General features: G+C 35.9%; 1 protein-coding gene across 1 annotated transcript in view; it reads left to right on the top strand.

Annotated features, from left to right (window-relative positions):
- Positions 1-78: 78 nt before the first annotated feature.
- Positions 79-21,539, top strand: part of LOC132545109 (YTH domain-containing protein 1-like) — a 46,848-nt gene continuing 25,387 nt past the window's right edge. The window contains exons 1-11 of the mRNA XM_060208776.1: positions 79-206; positions 3,326-3,424; positions 4,578-4,859; positions 5,219-5,332; positions 8,569-8,757; positions 9,694-9,909; positions 10,312-10,460; positions 11,064-11,118; positions 12,044-12,161; positions 12,353-12,437; positions 15,789-15,979. Coding sequence (XP_060064759.1) covers positions 179-206; positions 3,326-3,424; positions 4,578-4,859; positions 5,219-5,332; positions 8,569-8,757; positions 9,694-9,909; positions 10,312-10,460; positions 11,064-11,118; positions 12,044-12,161; positions 12,353-12,437; positions 15,789-15,979 — 1,526 coding nt within the window. The 5' untranslated portion in view covers positions 79-178. The remainder of the gene's footprint in view (positions 207-3,325; positions 3,425-4,577; positions 4,860-5,218; positions 5,333-8,568; positions 8,758-9,693; positions 9,910-10,311; positions 10,461-11,063; positions 11,119-12,043; positions 12,162-12,352; positions 12,438-15,788; positions 15,980-21,539) is intronic.

Raw genomic sequence — 21,539 nt, 5'->3', positions numbered from 1 at the left:
AAGGTATCGTGAGAACTGACGAGACTTGGATAGTTTATGCAGCCATTTTGAAACCGTGGAGTCACTTGCAATCTCTTTGTTTATAATTTACTATTTTACCATCATTAGAAATTGAACAACAAAAGGACGTGCAGTTGTCTGAAGCATTGGTTAACTTTCAAATGAGATAAAGAGCGCAATGAATGTCGATATGGGAGACACGAAAGGTAATAGATGACTCCAAGCGACGGTGATGATGCTTTATACCGGATTCTGATCACATGTTGTACATCGGTGTCCATACCGACAATCACAGTTTCTTTTTTATACAACACTATTTTGTACGACACGTGTATTCGGCCAATATTTTGTATAATGGTATATTCAGGTCGGGGCAAACCACTGTCAAGGAATGCAACGTCGGGGCAAGTCCGAGAGGGTACCGCCACTTGTCTGTTTTTATTAGATAATCTTTTCCAAGTACACAAATGCCATCCGAAACTAATGATTCAATTTATAGGGAATGTACAGAGGCGTGATTAGTATTTGCAGTTAGGTTTTCGTTGTTAAGATAAGAAAAGTTAAAATTAATAGTGCCGAGGGAGTTGGTTTGAGGTATTCAAGGTTATGTTGTAAATGTGTGACTTAAAAGTTGAAGACGTCTAGTGTAGTGCTTTGTACTGCTGCCACCGGTGATGAGTTCTACCATTACTGTGTGTGGGAAGAATGGATATTTGTTAGTGTCAGTGGCAGAAATGTGAAAGTGTAAGGATGTGCTTTTCTGGTCTATGTGATGTAGAATGGTAATCCCATCTCTTGTGACATGATTGTGTATATTTTTGTGAAATAACATGATTTTTGTACTTAGTTGGCCAGTAGAGGTTTTCCATCATGTCATCTGTAGACTGTGTTTGAGGAATCCTAATGTCCTGTTTTCGTTTACAGTGATGTTGTTGAAGTGTATGTGTCCCATTTTTAGTTGCTGTTTAGTGTGATGCCTAGGTATATGCATGATTCTACATATTGTAGTTGGTATGTGTAATTGATTTTTTTGTGCATTTGTTAGTTGTGGTGATGACATTATTTTTATTGTTCATGTGAAAGGACAATAGCCAATGATTCTCCCACCTTCCTGCTGCTTCAAGATCCTCTTTCAATTTGTAGGTGTATTCTATGTTGTGTATGGTTTTGTAAATGACATTTGTCGCCTGATTGGGTGATATGTTTGACGTATTCGGAGAAGTCATTTATATATACTGTGTTTTTGCAAGTTTTTATCACTATTTCTTGACAACTACTGTAAATTTGTGGGTATAATGTGCACTCGGGTATAATGCACAGCTACTTTTTTGGGGTCAGATAAAAAAAACCACAGATTTTCTACAGAAAGTTTAATTCATTACAGGTTAGGGCGATGAAACAGTTGATGTGGTTTGATCCATTGATAATTAAGAAACCACAATGAGCGAGACCCTACCACATTTAATTACCTATGTAAACACTTAGGTGCCTGACTTAACAAGCATGAAAGACTTGGCTAATTGGATAATTAACGGTTCTCAACAGGTAACACGTTGAATATGAGGAGATTGATGACACCCAGCTTGGGCTGAACACATGCTATTGGTCAGAAAACGATGTTGTTTTAACTGTCTGTAAATTTTCAGTCCCCACATCTGTAACTACCATGGTATCCGAAGGTACTTAGTTATAGATTGTTTACACCGACTTTGACATGAGGAAACTGCGAACGTCAGTTTACAGCGAAAGAAAAACCGGACACCATTGACTACGCCGAGACACTTGGGTTTTGTGTCGCCGGTTGCCACTTCCGAAATTCCATAGTCATATGTCAGGGCATGGAAAAAAAAGAAGAATGTCTAAAGTCCTCACCAGAAGGGCTGACAGAGGTGCGACAGCGAAACACCCAGAGATGGAGAGGGAGATGTTCAACTTTGTACGCAATCGATGCCAGCATCGCTGTCGGTACAACATAACTGCGCGTGGGGCTATGCAGATAAAGAGAGGTCATGGGGTCACCAACTTTAGGCATCAATGGGATGGGCTGTCCGATTTATGAACAGACACATGCTGAGTATCCGGAGAACGACAATCGATCAAAAACTTCCGGATGACTACGAAGACAGTCTCACTGAATTCCAGAGTTACATCATCAAAATGAGGCAGACATATAAAATTGACCCGTCAAGGATTGGGAATGACGACCAAACACCACTTACTTTCGATCTACTTCAGACACTACTATAACCTTGACCAAAATTAAGACTGTGACTATTTGAACGAGAAACGAAAAAAAGAAATTCACCGTAATGCTAGTGTGTATGGCCGATGATTAAAACATTTGAAATTTGGTTGTTGTTGTTTTTATCCCAAAACCATCATTTATGACTGACGACTCTTACATATAACTATGTGAAGGGAGATAATCCAATATGGTGGACGCAGAACTCGGGAATGATAACCCCAAGAATGGCATGTTCCTGCGTATAATGTGCACCCCCATTTTGACACGACAGTTTTAGCTTGAAAAAGTGAGCACTATATGCGGAAATTTACGGTACTCTATAGATTTTTCTCAAATTTCATGTATTGGATCCTTTAGGACCCTAGTTGTGCTTGTTTGAGTTTTGGATTGACCAGAAAAACAAAATGACTGACAGGCAGCCATCTTTGATTTTGCATAGTAAAAATTGTTATTGCTATTTCTAAGTTTGCTAAGTACTGAATGGGATTCTCAAATTTTATATGTATGTTCCCTTTGGTCTTTCCTGGTGCTCGTTTGATTTTGGGACTGATCAGAAGAAACAAAATGGCTTCCAGGTGACCATTTTGGATTTGGCAGGTAAAGATTATCATCACCATTTTTGCAAAGGAATGTTCAAATGTCTTATAATTAAGAGCAAAAACAAAGAAGAGAAGAGAAAAGAAGCAGAAAGATGAAACTTTCAAAGAGCATATAAAGATCAAACAATAATGGGCACCATGATTCCTGTGGAATCTCTTGTTTATCTTGGTGAATGCTCTGTACATTTCATGTGGTTTACTCTTCTAGTACAGTTCTTAATGGTCAAAGGTCAACCTATTGTACCACTGTCTTAGGACCACTTTCATTCAAGCCCCAAGGTGGTCTTCATAGAGAGGTTTCACTGTAGTTAATATCTCAATACACAATAATGAATTATGCCACAGACTTGTGGTTTTAAAAGAATATTGGACTTTTATGCTATTAGCCCCATAAGTCTTTTCCTTAAGTTTATTGAGTCAAAATTCTTTGATGTTGTCCAGACGTGTTGTAAAGGCTGGTATTACCTTTATACTGTTGAAGGTGGAGAGGCAGTGGAGGTGAATGTTTTGGATGACATTCTGGATGGTCATGTTGATGATGAGCTGACAGCTGAAATAGGAGAGCAGGACAAAACTCCTGGTAAGAGTTTAAAGAGTAATCAGGTGTTTCCATATACCTTTTATGATGTACTTGATATATATCTGATGCCACTTTCATACACAGGCATGGTTTGTACATATATGGATTATTGGCACAATTTAAAATAGACTCACATTATTAATGCTACTGAATGACTAATTCTATAGAATCAAGAGTTTGTTTATTAAGCCATAGGATTAGTAATTTAACTAAACTTTGTTGAAATACATGAAAGTCTGATGGAACGAGATTAGGTGAATATGGCTGATGCTCAATCAATTTAAAGCCACAATTATTAATGGCAGTCATGGCAATGACAGACCTGTGAACAGGGGCATTGTCACTGCCAAAGAAGTGATGCATGGTATGTGCCAGTGATTGTTTATTCGTTTTGCCAATAAAATACCATCAGAATACCATCAGCATCCCCAGTGCTATGTCTGGCATGCTTAAATTCCACCACCTACATTTTCACTGTAGCATCTTGTGTTGCTACCCTATCAGTATGGATGTCCTTAGGTGCTAGACCTTTCTTATACAAATGTTGAATCACTGCTCTTTCAGCGATTTTGTCCATTTGCCTTGTTTACTTTAGAGTGCTACCTTTTCGACATAAATGGTCTAAATGACACCAGTCTTTGGGTTCACAGCCTTAGAAATAGCTGGGGAATAGTAGAGTTGAAATAGGACATCACAGCTTAACTTCTTCAATGTAAGGCTCACAAATTAACAATCAGACCTCGTAGGTGGCTTATCTATATGATATGATCAGAGTTTGAAAGCACCAAATGCTTAGCTGTTGATGGATGAGACAGCTTGCTTATCTTTCAATGATATGGTCATTTCACAGAAATGGAATTGATCTGAAAGATCTACTGAAAACTTAAATGTAAAATACTCAACAGAATTTTTGAAAACTTAGAAAAGTTCAATATTGTGGCTTAGACCAAAATTTTGGACTTTGATCTTAAGCAGACATTTCAACTAATTGGAATGTTGTATACAGTCATCATAATAGAATTTAGGATTTGCTGGTCTATATTAATAGATCTGTTTGATGGCACAAAATTTCACTTCAATATGGTACAAGCCAGTCCACACAGGACTTTAGACAGTGTCTTGGTTACTATTGATGTTACTCTTTTTGATACAGCAAAGAAACCTGTAAGGAGCAAGCCAAAGCCAGCATCTGCAAAGGCAAAGGTTGTCAAACCAAAGGCAAAAGTGACTCGTCCTGTGAAGAAAGAAACAACACAAAAAGTTGTGAATGTCAAAAATGAGGATGGTGCTGCATCAGTGACTGGTGAACAAAAGTCAACTGAGTGTCTAGATGTCATAGACAGCAAGGATCTAAAGCCAATAAGTAAAATGATTACACAGAAGTCTTCGAACACAAAAAGTAAAGAAGATATCAAATCTACAGAGGCCAGTAAAGGTAGAAATAGCAGTATGGTGAACTAACCATACACATTTTCCCCTGTCTATAAAATCAATTGAACTGACCATGCAGATGTTTCCGTTGTTAAGGTGTTTTAGCATGTTTTTTCACTACAATCAGTTGAGCTTACTGTAAGCTGTTAACACAACCCTTTTTCTCTGTATTAGATGCAAAACTGTGGAATTAGAGGCTAATTTAAGCTTTCTCTACTTGATTTTATGTCCAGAATTTTTATCATGTAAAGGGAGGGGTAATACCTGTTTCTGAAAATATAGAAGTGTGCAGAATGTAGAATTTATTCTACTGTGAGTATATTCAATAAATTGGTTTAATATTGTCATGTTTGTTCTCCGCAGAATCAAAGGAGAAGTCTTCTGTAAAAGTGGTGAAAAAAGCAGTCAAACGACCAGCAAGGAGTAAACCTGCAACAAAAACAGATAAAGTGAAGATGACAGAAGAGCCTGTTTCCGGTATACTTCCGCCACCCAAGCAAAGTTCTGTCCCACAAAAAAGTTCCTCCACACAGTATAGTCCCTCCACACTGTATAGTCCTTCCAAATAATATAGTCCTTCCACACAGTATAGTCCTTTCACACAGTATAGTCCCTCCACACTGTATAGTCCCTCCATGCTGTATAATCCTTCCACGCTGTATAGTCCTTCCACACAGTATAGTCCTTCCACACTGTATAGTCCTTCCACACTGTATAATCCCTCCACACTGTATAGTCCCTCCACACTGTAAAGTCCTTCCACACAGTATAGTCCTTCCACACAGTATAATCCCTCCACACAGTATAGTCCCTGCACACTGTTTAGTCCCTCCACACAGTATAGTCCCTCCACACTGTATAGTCCTTCCAAATAATATAGTCCTTCCACACAGTTTAGTCCTTTCACACAGTATAGTCCCTCCACACTGTATAATCCCTCCATGCTGTATAATCCTTCCACGCTGTATAGTCCTTCCACACAGTATAGTCCTTCCACACTGTATAGTCCTTCCACACTGTATAGTCCCTCCACACTGTATAATCCCTCCTCACTGTATAGTCCTTCCACTCTGTATAGTCCTTCCAAACTGTATAGTCCCTCCACACTGTATAATCCCTCCTCACTGTATAGTCCCTCCACTCTCTATAGTCCTTCCAAACTGTATAGTCCCTCCACACTGTATAATCCCTCCACTCTGTATAATCCCTCCACACAGTATAGTCCTTCCACACTGTATAGTCCTTCCACTCTGTATAGTCCTTCCACTCTGTATAGTCCTTCAACGCTGTATAATCCTTCCACGCTGTATAGTCCTTCCACACAGTATAGTCCTTCCACACTGTATAGTCCTTCCACACAGTATAGTCCTTCCACACTGTATAGTCCTTCCACTCTGTATAGTCCTTCAACACTGCATAGTCCTTCCACGCTGTATAGTCCCTCTATGCTGTATAATCCCTCCACTCTGTATAATCCCTCCATTCTGTATAGTGCCTCCACACTGTATAATCCTTCCACACTGTATAGTCCTTCCACACAGTATAATCCCTCCTCACTGTATAGTCCCTCCACACTGTATAATCCCTCCTCACTGTATAGTCCCTCCACTCTGTATAGTCCTTCCAAACTGCATAGTCCCTCCACACTGTATAATCCCTCCACTCTGTATAGTCCTTCCAAACTGTATAGTCCCTCCACACTGTATAATCCCTCCACTCTGTATAATCCCTCCACACAGTATAGTCCTTCCACACTGTATAGTCCTTCCACTCTGTATAGTCCTTCAACGCTGTATAGTCCTTCCACGCTGTATAGTCCCTCTATGCTGTATAATCCCTCCACACTGTATAATCCCTCCATTCTGTATAGTCCCTCCATGATGTATAATCCTTCCACACAGTATTGTCCCTCCACACTGTATAGTCCCTCCTCACTGTATAATCCCTCCACTCTGTGTAGTCTTTCCACACAGTAGAGTTCCTCCACTCTGTATAGTCACTCCACGCTGTATAGTCACTCCACGCTGTATAATCCATCCACTCTGTATAGTCATTCCACACTGTATGATCCCTCCACGCAGTATAGTCACTCCACGCTGTATAATCCCTCCACTCTGTATAGTCCTTTCATACCGTATAAACCCTCCACACTGCATAGTCCCTCCACACTGTATAATCCCTCCACTCTGTATAGTCCTTCCAAACTGTATAGTCCCTCCACACTGTATAATCCCTCCACTCTGTATAATCCCTCCACACAGTATAGTCCTTCCACACTGTATAGTCCTTCCACACTGTATAGTCCTTCCACTCTGTATAGTCCTTCAACGCTGTATAGTCCCTCCATGCTGTATAGTCACTCCACGCTGTATAGTCCCTTCACTCTGTATAATCCCTCCTCACTGTATAATCCCTTCACACTGTATAGTCCTTCCACTCTGTATAATCCCTCCACTCTGTGTAGTCCTTCCACACAGAGTTCCTCCACTCTGTATAGTCACTCCACGCTGTATAATCCATCCACTCTGTATAGTCAATCCACACTGTATGATCCCTCCACGCAGTATAGTCACTCCACACTGTATAATCCCTCCACTCTGTATAGTCCTTTCATACCGTATTATCCCTCCACACTGTATAATCACTCCAGGCTGTATAATCCCTCCACGCTGTGTAGTCCTTCAACACAGTATAGTCCCTCCACAAAGTATAATCCCTCCACTGTAAAATCCCTCCACACTGTATAGTCCCTCCACACTGTATGATCCCTCCACTCTGTATAGTCTTTTCATACTGTATAATCCCTCCACACTGTATAGTCACTCCACGCAGTATAATCCCTCCACTCTGTATAATCTCTCCACACTGTATAGTCCCTCCACACTGTATAATCCCTCCACGCTGTGTAGTCCTTCAACACAGTATAGTCCCTCCACAAAGTATAATCCCTCCACTGTAAAATCCCTCCACACTGTATAGTCCCTCCACACTGTATAATCCCTCCACTCTGTATAGTCCTTTCATACCGTATAATCCCTCCACACTGTATAGTCACTCTAGGCTGTATAATCCCTCCACGCTGTGTAGTCCTTCCACACAGTATAGTCCCTGCACACTGTATAGTTCCACCACAGTATTGTTCCACCACAGTATTGTTCCACCACACAGTGTAAAGAGACGTCCATTTAATGTTTACATATATAATGGATATAAAGTGTGTGTCTGTAAACTAAGGCTGTGTGGCTCTTTGTAAACACGAGTGTATTTAACTATTCAGTATGTATCTGATATAACAACAAATGTCAAACCTATATATAAATGCCTTAATAAGGAAATATACTTAGTTGTACTCTCTCTAAGTTTATCAGCCACGTTTGAATTACAAATTTGTGCCATCGTTGTGTGGTTCTATCATACAAATGCTTATCTCATCTAACTTTCCCGTCATGCACACATCAGACAGATATCATAACAAGTGTACCCCTTGAATTCAATCAGGATTATATGAATTCAATCCCAATGACTGAGTTATCATATTCATGCATTAGCATTAGAGATTAGCACTTTTATAATTTAGTTTAGTAATGTTTTCTAACAAAGTACTTTGAAATGTTTTATTCCATTCACATTTGATTACAGGCAAGTCATACGTGTCTGTTTACCTTGTTACAAATTTTTTAAATTGATGTTGTCATAACTGTTTATACTAACAGAACCTGTCCGTATGGAGGAGGAGAACTTGGCAGATGAGTCTGATGATAAGTTGGACTTGCTGATGGAAGACAATGAGGTCAGACCAGTGGAGCAGTCTCTAGACCATGTGGACACACAGGACTATGACACACGTAGTGAGGCTGGAAGTAGTGCAGGAGACGTTACCTCATTTACTGATTCAGGCTCAGGTATCACAGAAATTTAACACTGATTCAAGCTCAAGTATCACAGACATTTAACACTGATTTAGACTGGGGTATCACAGACATTTAGCACTGATTTAGACTGGGGTATCACAGACATTTAACACTGATTTAGACTGGGGTATCACAGACATTTAGCACTGATTTAGACTGGGGTATCACAGACATTTAACACTGATTTAGACTGGAGTATCACAGACATTTAATACTGATTTAGACTGGGGTATCACAGACATTTAACACTGATTTAGACTGGCGTATCACAGACATTTAACACTGATTTAGACTGGGGTATCACAGACATTTAACATTGATTTAGACTGGGGTATCACAGACATTTAACACTGATTTAGACTGGGGTATCACAGACATTTAACACTGATTTAGACTGGGGTATCACAGACATTTAACACTGATTTAGACTGGGGTATCACAGACATTTAACACTGATTTAGACTGGGGTATCACAGACATTTAGCAGACATTAAATCCACCAACCTGTGGCAAGTACCTGGCAATTGCCCCATGCAGGTCTCTAACCCGAGTACAAGAGTTGGAGAGATATGGAAAATGACAATCAGATGCCTCAACCACCGCAGCCCTTAAGGCACTGTTATCAAAGATATTTAATGTTTAAGAGAAGTGTTGATCTGAGTCCATTTTGTATAATTCTGGCAAAAGAATTCTGAACTAAAAGCATGTACAACTATGGCATATTAGTCTGAAATGATAACTACAGCTAAGCATGTTTATCGGTGGTTTCATAGGCTTGATCACAGTGGTTTGCATCTTTTTATTGAAGCCAGAATGAAATACAATGCATATTTGAGTTCATTGCCTCAAATTTCATAAGTCAGTCATCCGTGCTAATAGGATCATCAGGCCCTTGGAAGCTTCTGATGTAGAAATGTATACTTCCAGATGCTGAGATGAGGAGTGATGATGATACTGAGGGACCAAGCATGAGGAAGAAGAAAAGAGGAATTTCACCCATTGAGTGGGATCGCAAGAGTGGTTACAAGGGTGAGGACACAGAGCAAGGGGAAGATGAAAAAGATTCTGAGGAGGAAGAAGAGGAAAACAAGAGTGAAGAAAATGATAACAAAAGTGACAAGTCTGATGATTCGTCCCAGAGGCGTAAGTTATCAAACACCATTTACATAGGTACATTTCCATATGAAAGCTGACTACTACAGTATCCAGGCTTACATCAGGGCCCTCGTTATATTAAAGTTTTGGCATTGTGTCCCCCATATGAAAGCTGACCACTACAGTATCCAGATTTACATCAGGGCCCTCGTTATATTCAAGTGTTAACATTGTGTCTGCCACATGAAAGCTGACTACTGCAGTATCCAGACTTACATCAGGGCCCTTGTTATATTCAAGTGTTAACATTGTGTCCCCCATGTGAAAGCTGACCACTACAGTATCTAGGCTTACAATTGAGCTCTTGGTAACTTGTGGGTATCTTAGTTCATCAGATGGAAGAATATTTGTTTGTTGCTAAAAGTTCAAAATTATTTCTGATTTTTTAAGGTATGTATTCAAAGTTGAAATATCTGTTCCGAGGAGCACGCTACTTCCTGATAAAGAGCAACAACCATGAAAATGTTGCTCTAGCCAAAGCGAAAGGAGTTTGGTCCACACCTCCACAGAATGAAGCTAAGCTGAATCAGGCATTCAGGGTAAAGTTTTGGAATAGTTTTTTACTTACATTTATAAATATTGACAACAATTGCTGATAATGCAATTCCTCCCGAGTATACAGAAGTGTAGCTGTAGCAGTATTATTTCAAAGCAAGAGAGTATGGCTTTCCTTGAATCGTTACTCTGAAGTCAAACAACACATAGATGCTATCTATGCTAAAAGTATTACTGATACGTAGCAAACTTGCTGGTCAAATTTCATGTTATTTTCTGCAATAAGCCTCTCTCCTTAGTGTAATACAATACGACTTTCCCATGCTAAACATTCAACTGGGTCTGCCATCTTAGATATGTCACTGCTTTTCTTTATCACAATGATTTTCAAACTACACAACATGAAAATACTTTAAGATAGATTGTTCAATATTAGATTTAGTAGTATGATCACTTGTAACATTGCTCTGATAGTTTTATCACCCGCATTCTAATACACCAGTGACCTTAAACATCATTTTAATATACTGGATTGACTGTCCAACCCTAAACATTGTTATATCATACTGGCATAACTGGATGACCATAAACATTGTTCTAATGTTACAAAATATCTGTATAATCATAATAATTTTTCTCTATTTTAGAGTTGTGACAATGTGATTCTGATCTTCTCTGTCAAAGAAAGTGGAAAATTTCAAGGTAATCCATGTAAAGAAAAAAAAATTATTTTGATTTAGTTAAAAGTAGGGGGGGGGGGATTGGAGGGATTTTAAACATTTTTTTGTCCATTTTGCTTTCCAAAAAGCACTATTATTTCACTACAACAAAATTTGCGCTGAAGCATTCTCTAGTGAAGGAGAACAAACTTTGTATAAACAGTGGGTCTGTGGCAAGAGAGTTGACACCGAGTATAGGAAATTATGTATTACATTAAAATCAGTCGTCTTTAGAAATGACTGATTTGGTCCAAAGTTTGTCACAAGCTTCTTTAGGAAAAGGTTACTCATTTGTTTGGTCTAACCCCATGGTGGCCTTTTTCTGCATGGAAGTACCTAATTGTACCCTTTGATTTTAGTTTTATATACTGATCTAAGTGACTGACTGTCATTATTGACCATAAACATCCCACATTAATGACCTTTTACATAGTGTTCCAAGTGACCGACAGTTCTGTAAAAAAAAAATTGGCAAAGATATCACAGGTATAGTGTTAATCTTTGGTGTTTCATGCTCATAAGGTGTAAAACATGCTTGGGGAGTGGTGACCACAGACCCTCTTGTGATAGGCCAATTAGTGGTCTGATGAAGTAAACCTATGAATGAGCACTAGTTATGCAATGATGTTTCTTTTGAGAATGAAAATTCATTTAGTCAACAGTTTTAGTGATCTTCCAGATGGTAATATCTGACAGCCATGAAAACAAATATTTGATTTCATTTTCCTTTTCAAATACCACTCTACCAAAGAAATACTTAATGTTTACCTGTGATATATACAACAGACCCTTGTTGTTGGTATCAGTTATTAAGTTGGTGTCGAAGGTGTTAGCGTTTGGTTTACATTATTTAAGTCCATGCAGTACATATTTTGTATTTTGCTTAAGAATTTGTGCTGAAATTGTAGGGTTTGCGCGAATTGTTGAGGAATCTACCAAAGATCACCCCCCTATCCGTTGGGTGTTACCTCCTGGATTAAGTGCTAGAGCATTGAGTGGTGTCTTCAAGCTGGACTGGATCAATAGGTATTGTGGTGAAATGAAATATGAAATATTTTCCCTTTTTTGCATGGAAGCAAAAAGTGTAATGGATTTCTAAAGATTATATTACTGTTAATAAAATCAAAGGATTAAAGGATATTGTAATCAACAGCTTGAAATTGATCATGCATATTTCATTCATATGTAGTTATTTGGCTTCTGTTTTTCTCTACAAGACGAGAGTTGTCCTTCACAAAGACTAGTCATCTACATAATTCTTGGAATGACAACAAACCAGTGAAAATTGGCCGTGATGGACAGGTATGTATTAGATAAGAACAGGAAATGTTTGTGCTTCAAACATCATACAGGAATTGGGCTTTATGTCTTAGATACATGATTTAAAACTTTCACTGAAAGGTATGATCATAAAAAAGGGGAGATACATTGGCCAATATTCAAATAAACATTTCATAGTATTAAAAAGTAATACCTTCAAACGTCTGTCAAAGAAACGCTATATTAAGATAGCCTTAAGATAGCTCAAATGAGTGAGACGACACTACATTAAGACATTTAGGTATTTATTGAAAAATTTCAATGAAAACCAATTCTTTATCCAATGGATTTAACCGAAATTCAACTGGGTTTGGTTTACCAAGATATCAGAATCGATAAAAAATACCAAAATGAATACTTTCAAAGTATCAAAATTTTGCTGTCTAAATAGAATTTATTTGCATTTACACTTCATTGTTAATTGAATGCAATATATTGTGGTTATTACACAGGTTAAATACTACCGGAATAAAAATCCAAACTGGTATTTGTGTTGTTTTATGGTAAATAGGGAAATGCAACATACACTGTACATGCACCATTATATATTGTAAATGTGAATGAACAGGAAAACACATTCCTGCAGAATATCTCCCGACAGGAATTATACCGGAGTCACTTCTCTGATCATCTACCATCTTCCCAACTGAGACAAAGATGCAAATGATGAACTATTGAACTCAATTTTAAAGCCACACAAAACAACTCCTTTGACAGTGTTAATTTCTTGAAATCTAGTTCTTGATTTTCATATTAACGTTCCTCCAATGATTTTACAAGCAGGACATTTTTTTTTGCAAATATTGCTATACAGTAATATGGTATTTACAAAAATTTTCAAATATTTAAATTATACACTGTAGTTTAATATTCATTATGACAGGTTAACACATTTTCATTCCTATACTTATTAGTGTAATTTCATAAGAGAATTCTGAATGACATCATGACGTTTTCTCATGTCCGACTTTCCTGGATAAAAACATTTAAACAGTCTGCCATTTGATTCGTGGCACTGTAAAATTTTGTTATGTCAGGTTAAGATGTATAAACATAAAGACAGATAAAAGTGTTCAGATATTTCTCATCTTTGCTCACCTTTTTAGTTATGTTGGGCTTTAACCATAAAGTGTAACTTGCGGTGAGTCTTGCATCTTGCACATTTCAGCTTGTAAACCTGCCGATACATCCATGCCAGCAGTATAATTTCAGTAATTGAACACCCAACACTTTAAGATTTATTATGCTAACTGAAGGGAGAGCATATAGTTGCCACTTTGTCTGTCGTCCATCATAACTTTGTCCAGAGCAAAAACTAAAAGCGGTATCAGCATGACACTTCTTAGGTAGATAGATCTCAATAAGAAGAAGTGAAGTGCAATAGATCTCAATAAGAAGAAGTGAAGTGCATAAGAACCATCTCTCTGTTTTGCATAATTTATGAGTTATTGCCCTTTGTTACTTTTCATATTTGTCCCATCGGGGAGCATAACCCATCTCTGATGGATGTTCTTATAGTAGATGTCAATGTCGGTACTAACCAAATATAAATGATCCAGGATGTTCCCAGAGCCATGTTTATTTCTTCACATTTTTGTTCTCAAAGACAATGTGATGTCCGCCATTTTTGTTTACTGTAGTAACTTAGCGAGAAATATCATGGTTGGTTTGTGTAAAAATCCAATACTCTGATGAAAACATGACATATGTAGGTGCAAAAAACCATTGTTTTTATATTCTTAGATAACACTTTATAGCAAATATTTGAAAAATACATTTGCTGTCTGCTACTTACCAATAACGGACATTCACATAACACCAACATAGCTTGTCCACTATAGTCAAAAATGGAGAAGTGGGAGCACATCATTTTGAAGAGAGAGCACATTTTTTGTCGATTATAGTCAACAACAGTTTGGAAAGTGTTAAAGCAGCTTACAGGATGTGGTCAACAGTACATTGATAAAGCTTACAGCAGCTGGACAACACTGCATTAAGATAGCTCAAAGGACCTGGACATATCTACATTAAGATAGCTCACCACAGCTGGACAACACTACATTAAAATAGCTCACAGCAGCTGTACAACACTACATTAATATAGCTCACAAGAGCTGGACAACACTCCATTAAGATAGCTCACAGGAGTTGACAACACTACATTAAAATAGCTCACAGCAGCTGGACAACACTACATTAATATAGCTCACAGGAGCTGGACAACAATACATTAATATAGCTAACAGGAACTGAACAACACTACATTAAGATAGCTTACAGGAGTTGACAACACTACATTAAAATAGCTCACAGCAGCTGTACAGCACTACATTAATATAGCTCACAGGAGCTGGACAACACTCCATTAAGATAGCTCACAGGAGATGACAACATTACATAAAAATAGCTCACAGCAGCTGTACAACACTACATTAATATAGCTCACAGGAGCTGTACAACAATACAAGGAGATAGCTCACAGGTGCTGGACAACACTACATTAAGATAGCTCAAAGCAGCTTGACAACACTACATTAAGATATCTCACAGCAGCTGGACAACAACTACATTAATATAGCTCACAGGAGCTGTACAACAATACAAGGAGATAGCTCACAGGAGCTGGACAACACTACATTAAGATAGCTCAAAGCAGCTGGACAACACTACATTAAGATAGCTCACAGCAGCTGGACAACACTACATTAATATAGCTCACAGGATCTGTACAACAATACAAGGAGATAGCTCACAGGAGCTGGACAACACTACATTAAGATAGCTCAAAGCAGCTGGACAACACTACATTAAGATAGCTCACAGGAGCTGGACAACACTACATTGAGATAGCTCACAGCAGCTGGACAACACTACATTAAGATAGCTCACAGCAGCTGGACAACATTTCATTAATTAAGCTCACAGCAGCTGGATAACACTACATTTATAAAACTCACAGGAGTTGGACAACACTAAATTGAGATAGCTCACAGGAGCTGGACAACACTGCGTTAAGATAGCTCACAGTAGCTGGACAACACTACATTAAGATATCTCACAGCAGCTGGACAACACTATGGTTTGATGGTATGCATATATTGATGCTCTCAGACCTTAAGGGCTTAAAATATATCAATTAAGTCTCACTAACATTAATGTCACAATTTTTTTTATGTGACACTTGAAAGCTTCTTACCCATATTCAATAATGCTTACCTCAGGTGACCACCCAGACTGCTAGACCTCTTGTTTTGCTTCTCACAACAATCAATAATGTTATAGTTGCACTGTATTTATGTATTTTATGATATGTGTTTAAAATTCCTTTTACAGGAAATTGAAGCACGCTGTGGAGAAACCGTGTGCAAGATGTTTCCCTCCGACAATAATGTAGATCTGAGTGCAATAGTTCGCAAAGCAAAGAAATCGCGACATGGATCTCGATCGCGTGTGATAGATCATCGCCGAAGAGAACCTTTCAGGGGAGGAGGAGGAGGTGGAGCAAGGAGAGGGGACTTCAATAGGTTAGGTTTCTTCACGTTTGGATCGTTGTTTTCTTTTGACCCCAGAGGTGTGACTTAAAGTGGGGGTCAAGGTAATGAAATAGTAGTCACCCTAATGACTACTTGCTGAACAAGTCTTAATCAATATTGCATTATTTCAATCATCTGATAGATCAAGCCTCCTTGGATAAGGTGAGGAGGGAGAGGTACATATATTTATGTAAGGGTTAGTGTGCTTATCAATGGTAAGTATTTGGTGAAAACTCTTCTTGGGATTCATATTATAATTTACTGACCAATTTTGAAGATTCTTTCAGATAAAAATATCTTTAAGTTTGAGAATTGCCAAACATAATGGACATTTACCATCTACTGTGAAGATTCCAAACACTTTATGCTGATTCAAAGGACTTTCATTTTCATTTTCTCTTCAAAAAAAAAAAAACAAAAAAAAACAAAAACCAAAAACACAAAGAAAGAAAATGGAAATGGGATACATAAGTTAAGATGGACTGATACTTAGGAAGCTTAAACCAGACCAGGTAATGGACTTAAAAATAAAGCGGAGCAGATTTGCCCATCTTACTGTCTGTTCTGGCCAGTACCAATCAGTATGCAGTGGAACAAAAGCCAACCTATTCTCAACACCTACATTATTGTTGCCTTTGTCAAGTGTTTTTCGTGAAAAATGGACTAATTTCATCATCTTCCATGGACAATTTTGTAATGTTTATTCTTACATGACTTGATGCTTTAAAGCATCCTGGTCTGTTTTTAGCCATAATATTAAACGAAGGATCCTGATTCTACATCCATGTCTTACAAGTTAGTCATCCCCTCACCACATACCACTGGTCAGAGTAGCATGTATTCAGTGCTTGTGGACTGTTTCGTGACTGATGGTGAGGAGGATGCTAACTTGCTGTGTCAACAGTGTGTGTTCGAGTGAATGAACATTTCCACACCTACTCTCAGGCCTACTATAGTGGGACTTTCATTCTCTCCTGATATTTGTGTGGTTATAATGATGTAAATGTATGTGTGGACCCCCGTTTATCTGGACATTTTGTATTCCCTGTGGCCACCTTACCTAATGTAAAAAGAACAATATTTGTGTGACTTATCTGAAGTTGCGGACATGTAACGCTGCTGTAGGAGAACACTTGACGGTATGTCATGCATCAACAAAACCACAAACACATTTTCAAAAAATATGGTAATGATACATAAACATGCCAATCAATATTCATAACACACTTGATTTCTCGAATAAAAAGCTGTTCCTATTTTTAAAAAAAAATTAAACAAAAATCATTTATATTTATTTCAGTTAATGTTCTTTGAGACAGAAAAAAAAAGCTTCCGTAAAAATGTCTAATTAGTTTTAAAGCAGTTTGTAAGAATACTTTGTTAGGTAAAATTTTGAGGTTGTTTGTATGAATTCATGGGGAAAATTACTTGAAGCAGAGGATTTTGTATAAATTTGATGAGTGAAATTTCTTAAAGCAGTTTGTACAAATACTTTGTCCAGCAACAGCAAAGCAGCTACTAGAAAAGATAGGAATGTTAATATAGTGAAGTGTCAGTTCTACATAAATAGGAATGTTAACACAGTGAGATGTTAGTTCTACATAAATAGGCAGCTCTGTGATTCCACAATCATAATTTGAATTCAGATCTGAACCTGTAGGATTGCATTAAATGTACCATAGTCTTCAGTTACTTCATACTAACAAATGTCATTTACTTTCATAACAGTGTCTATGTATATGTTAATAACTTTGAATCAAAGTATACAGATGTATGTGTACATTACTCTGAATCAAAGTATACAGATGTATGTGTACATTACTCTGAATCAAAGTATACAGATGTATGTGTACATTACTCTGAATCAAAGTGTACAGATGTACGTGTACATTACTCTGAATCAAAGTATACAGATATATGTGTACATCACTTTGAATCAAAGTGTACAGATGCATGTTAATTACTTTGAATCAAAGTGTACAGATGTATGTGTACATTACTCTGAATCAAAGTATACAGACGTATGTGTACATTACTTTGAATCAAAGTGTACAGATGTACGTGTACATTACTCTGAATCAAAGTGTACAGATGTATGTGTACATTACTCTGAATCAAAATGTACAGATGTATGTGTACATTACTCTGAATCAAAGTGTACAGATGTATGTGTACTTACTCTGAATCTAAGTGTACAGATGTATGTGTACATTACTTTGAATCAAAGTATACAGACGTATGTGTACATTACTTTGAATCAAAGTGTACAGATGTATGTGTACATTACTCTGAATCAAAGTGTACAGATATATGTGTACATTACTTTGAATCAAAGTGTACAGATGTATGTGTACATTGAATCAAAGTACAAATGCATGTGTACATTACTCTGAATCAAAGTGTACAGATGTATGTGTACATCGAATCAAAGTGTACAGATGTATGTGTACTTTGAATCAATGTGTACAGATATATGTGTACATTACTTTGAATCAAAGTATACAGATATATGTGTACATTGAATCAAAGTGTACAGATATATGTGTACATTGAATCAAAGTATACAGATATATGTGTACATTGAATCAAAGTGTACAGATGTATGTGTACATTGAATCAAAGTGTACAGATGTATGTTTTCATTACATTGAATCAAAGTATACAGATATAAGTTTACATTACTCTGAATCAGAGTGTACAGATGTATGTGTACATTACTTTGAATCAAAGTAAACAGATGTATGTTTTCATTACTTTGAATCAAAGTATACAGACGTATGTGTACATTACTCTGAATCAAAGTGTACAGACGTACATGTACATTACTTGGAATCAAAGTATACAGACGTATGTGTACATTACTCTGAATCAAAGTGTACAGACGTATGTTTACATTACTTTGAATCAAAGTGTACAGATGTATGTGTACATTACTTTGAATCAAAGTGTACAGATGTATGTGTACATTACTGTGAATCAAAGTATACAGATGTATGTTTTCATTACTTTGAATCAAAGTGTACAGATGTATATGTACTCTGAATCAAAGTGTACAGATATATGTGTACATTACTGTAATCAAAGTATACAGATATATGTGTACATTACTTTGAATCAAAGTGTACAGGGGTATGTGTAGATTGCTTTGAATCAAAGTGTACAGATATATGTGTACATTACTGTGAATCAAAGTATACAGATATATGTGTACATCACTTTGAATCAAAGTTTACAGATGCATGTTAATTACTTTGAGTCAAAGTGTACAAATGTATGTGTACATTACTTTGAATCAATGTGTAGAGATATATGTGTACATTGAATCAAAGTGTACAGATGTATGTGTAAATGAATCAATGTGTAGATATATATGTGTACATTAAATCAAAGTGTACAGATATATGTGTACATTGAATCAAAGCTTACTGATATGTGTACATTTTTTTTTTAAATCAAAATGTACTGATGTAAGTGTTCAAATGTTTGTGTATTTTACTTTAAATCAAAGTGTGCAGATGAATTTGTATTATACAAATCAAAATATACAGACAGTGTTTGCTTCAGACGACAAAAAATATATACGACTGTAAATATGAGCTTTGAAGTGTTCTCAGATCATAGTGTGTGGGCTATAGGTTTTTGGTGACAGATTTATTGGTCATGTTGCCTAACAAGTGACATTCTGTTTAGTATAAAGTTCATTTCAGTCATATATAGATTGCAATATAAGAACGTTTGAATCAGATTCAGAAACAAATTATTTACTTAAATAATATGTTTCCATTATTGTGACATTCTATTTATACAAATCTGTCCCATTATTCTGATATTCTATTGATATAAATATATCTCCATTATTCATTATTCTGATATTCTATTTATACAAATCTGTCCCATTATTCTGACATTCTACTTATACAAATCTGTCTCATTAATCTGATGTTCGATTGATATAAATCTGTCCCATTATTCTGATATTCTATTGATATAAATATATCTCCATTATTCTGACATTCTATTTATATAAATCTGTCCGATTATTCTGACTTTCTATTTATACAAATCTGTCCCATTATTCTGATATTATATTTATATAAATCTATCTCCATTATTCTGATATTCTGTTTATATAAATCTATCTCCATTATTCTGATATTCTATTTATATAAATCTGTCCCATTATTCTGACATTCTATTTATATAAATATGTCCCATTATTCTGATATTCTATTGATATAAATCTATCTCCATTATTCTGATATTTAATTGATATAAATCTATTTCCATTATTGTGACATTCTATTTATACAAATCTGTCCCATTATTCTGATATTCTATTGATATAAATATATCTCCATTATTTATTATTCTGACATTCTATTTATACAAATCTGTCCGATTATTCTGATATTCTATTTATATAAATCTATCTCCATTATTCTGATATTCTATTTATATAAATCTATCTCCATTATTCTGATATTCTATTTATATAAATCTATCTCCATTATTCTGATATTTAATTGATATAAATCTATTTCGATTATTCTGACATTCTATTTATATAAATATGTCCCATTATTCTGATATTCTATTGATATAAATCTATCTCCATTATTCTGATATTTAATTGATATAAATCTATTTCCATTATTGTGACATTCTATTTATACAAATCTGTCCCATTATTCTGATATTCTATTGATATAAATATATCTCCATTATTCATTATTGTGACATTCTATTTATACAAATCTGTCCGATTATTCTGACTTTCTATTTATACAAATCTGTCCCATTATTCTGATATTATATTTATATAAATCTATCTCCATTATTCTGATATTCTGTTTATATAAATCTATCTCCATTATTCTGATATTCTATTTATATAAATCTGTCCCATTATTCTGACATTCTATTTATATAAATATGTCCCATTATTCTGATATTCTATTGATATAAATCTATCTCCATTATTCTGATATTTAATTGATATAAATCTATTTCCATTATTGTGACATTCTATTTATACAAATCTGTCCCATTATTCTGATATTCTATTGATATAAATATATCTCCATTATTCATTATTCTGACATTCTATTTATACAAATCTGTCCGATTATTCTGATATTCTATTTATATAAATCTATCTCCATTATTCTGATATTCTATTTATATAAATCTATCTCCATTATTCTGATATTCTATTTATATAAATCTATCTCCATTATTCTGATATTTAATTGATATAAATCTATTTCGATTATTCTGACATTCTATTTATATAAATATGTCCCATTATTCTGATATTCTATTGATATAAATCTATCTCCATTATTCTGATATTTAATTGATATAAATCTATTTCCATTATTGTGACATTCTATTTATACAAATCTGTCCCATTATTCTGATATTCTATTGATATAAATATATCTCCATTATTCATTATTCTGACATTCTATTTATACAAATCTGTCCGATTATTCTGATATTCTATTTATATAAATCTATCTCCATTATTCTGATATTCTATTTATATAAA

The sequence above is a fragment of the Ylistrum balloti genome, unplaced genomic scaffold, assembly GCF_031769215.1.
Source record: "Ylistrum balloti isolate Yb309-2 unplaced genomic scaffold, AGI_CSIRO_Ybal_v1 Utg369828, whole genome shotgun sequence".
NCBI classification, from domain to species: domain Eukaryota; kingdom Metazoa; phylum Mollusca; class Bivalvia; order Pectinida; family Pectinidae; genus Ylistrum; species Ylistrum balloti.
The sequence above is the reverse complement of the archived record's forward strand: the minus strand, read 5'-3'. Positions and strand labels throughout refer to the sequence as shown.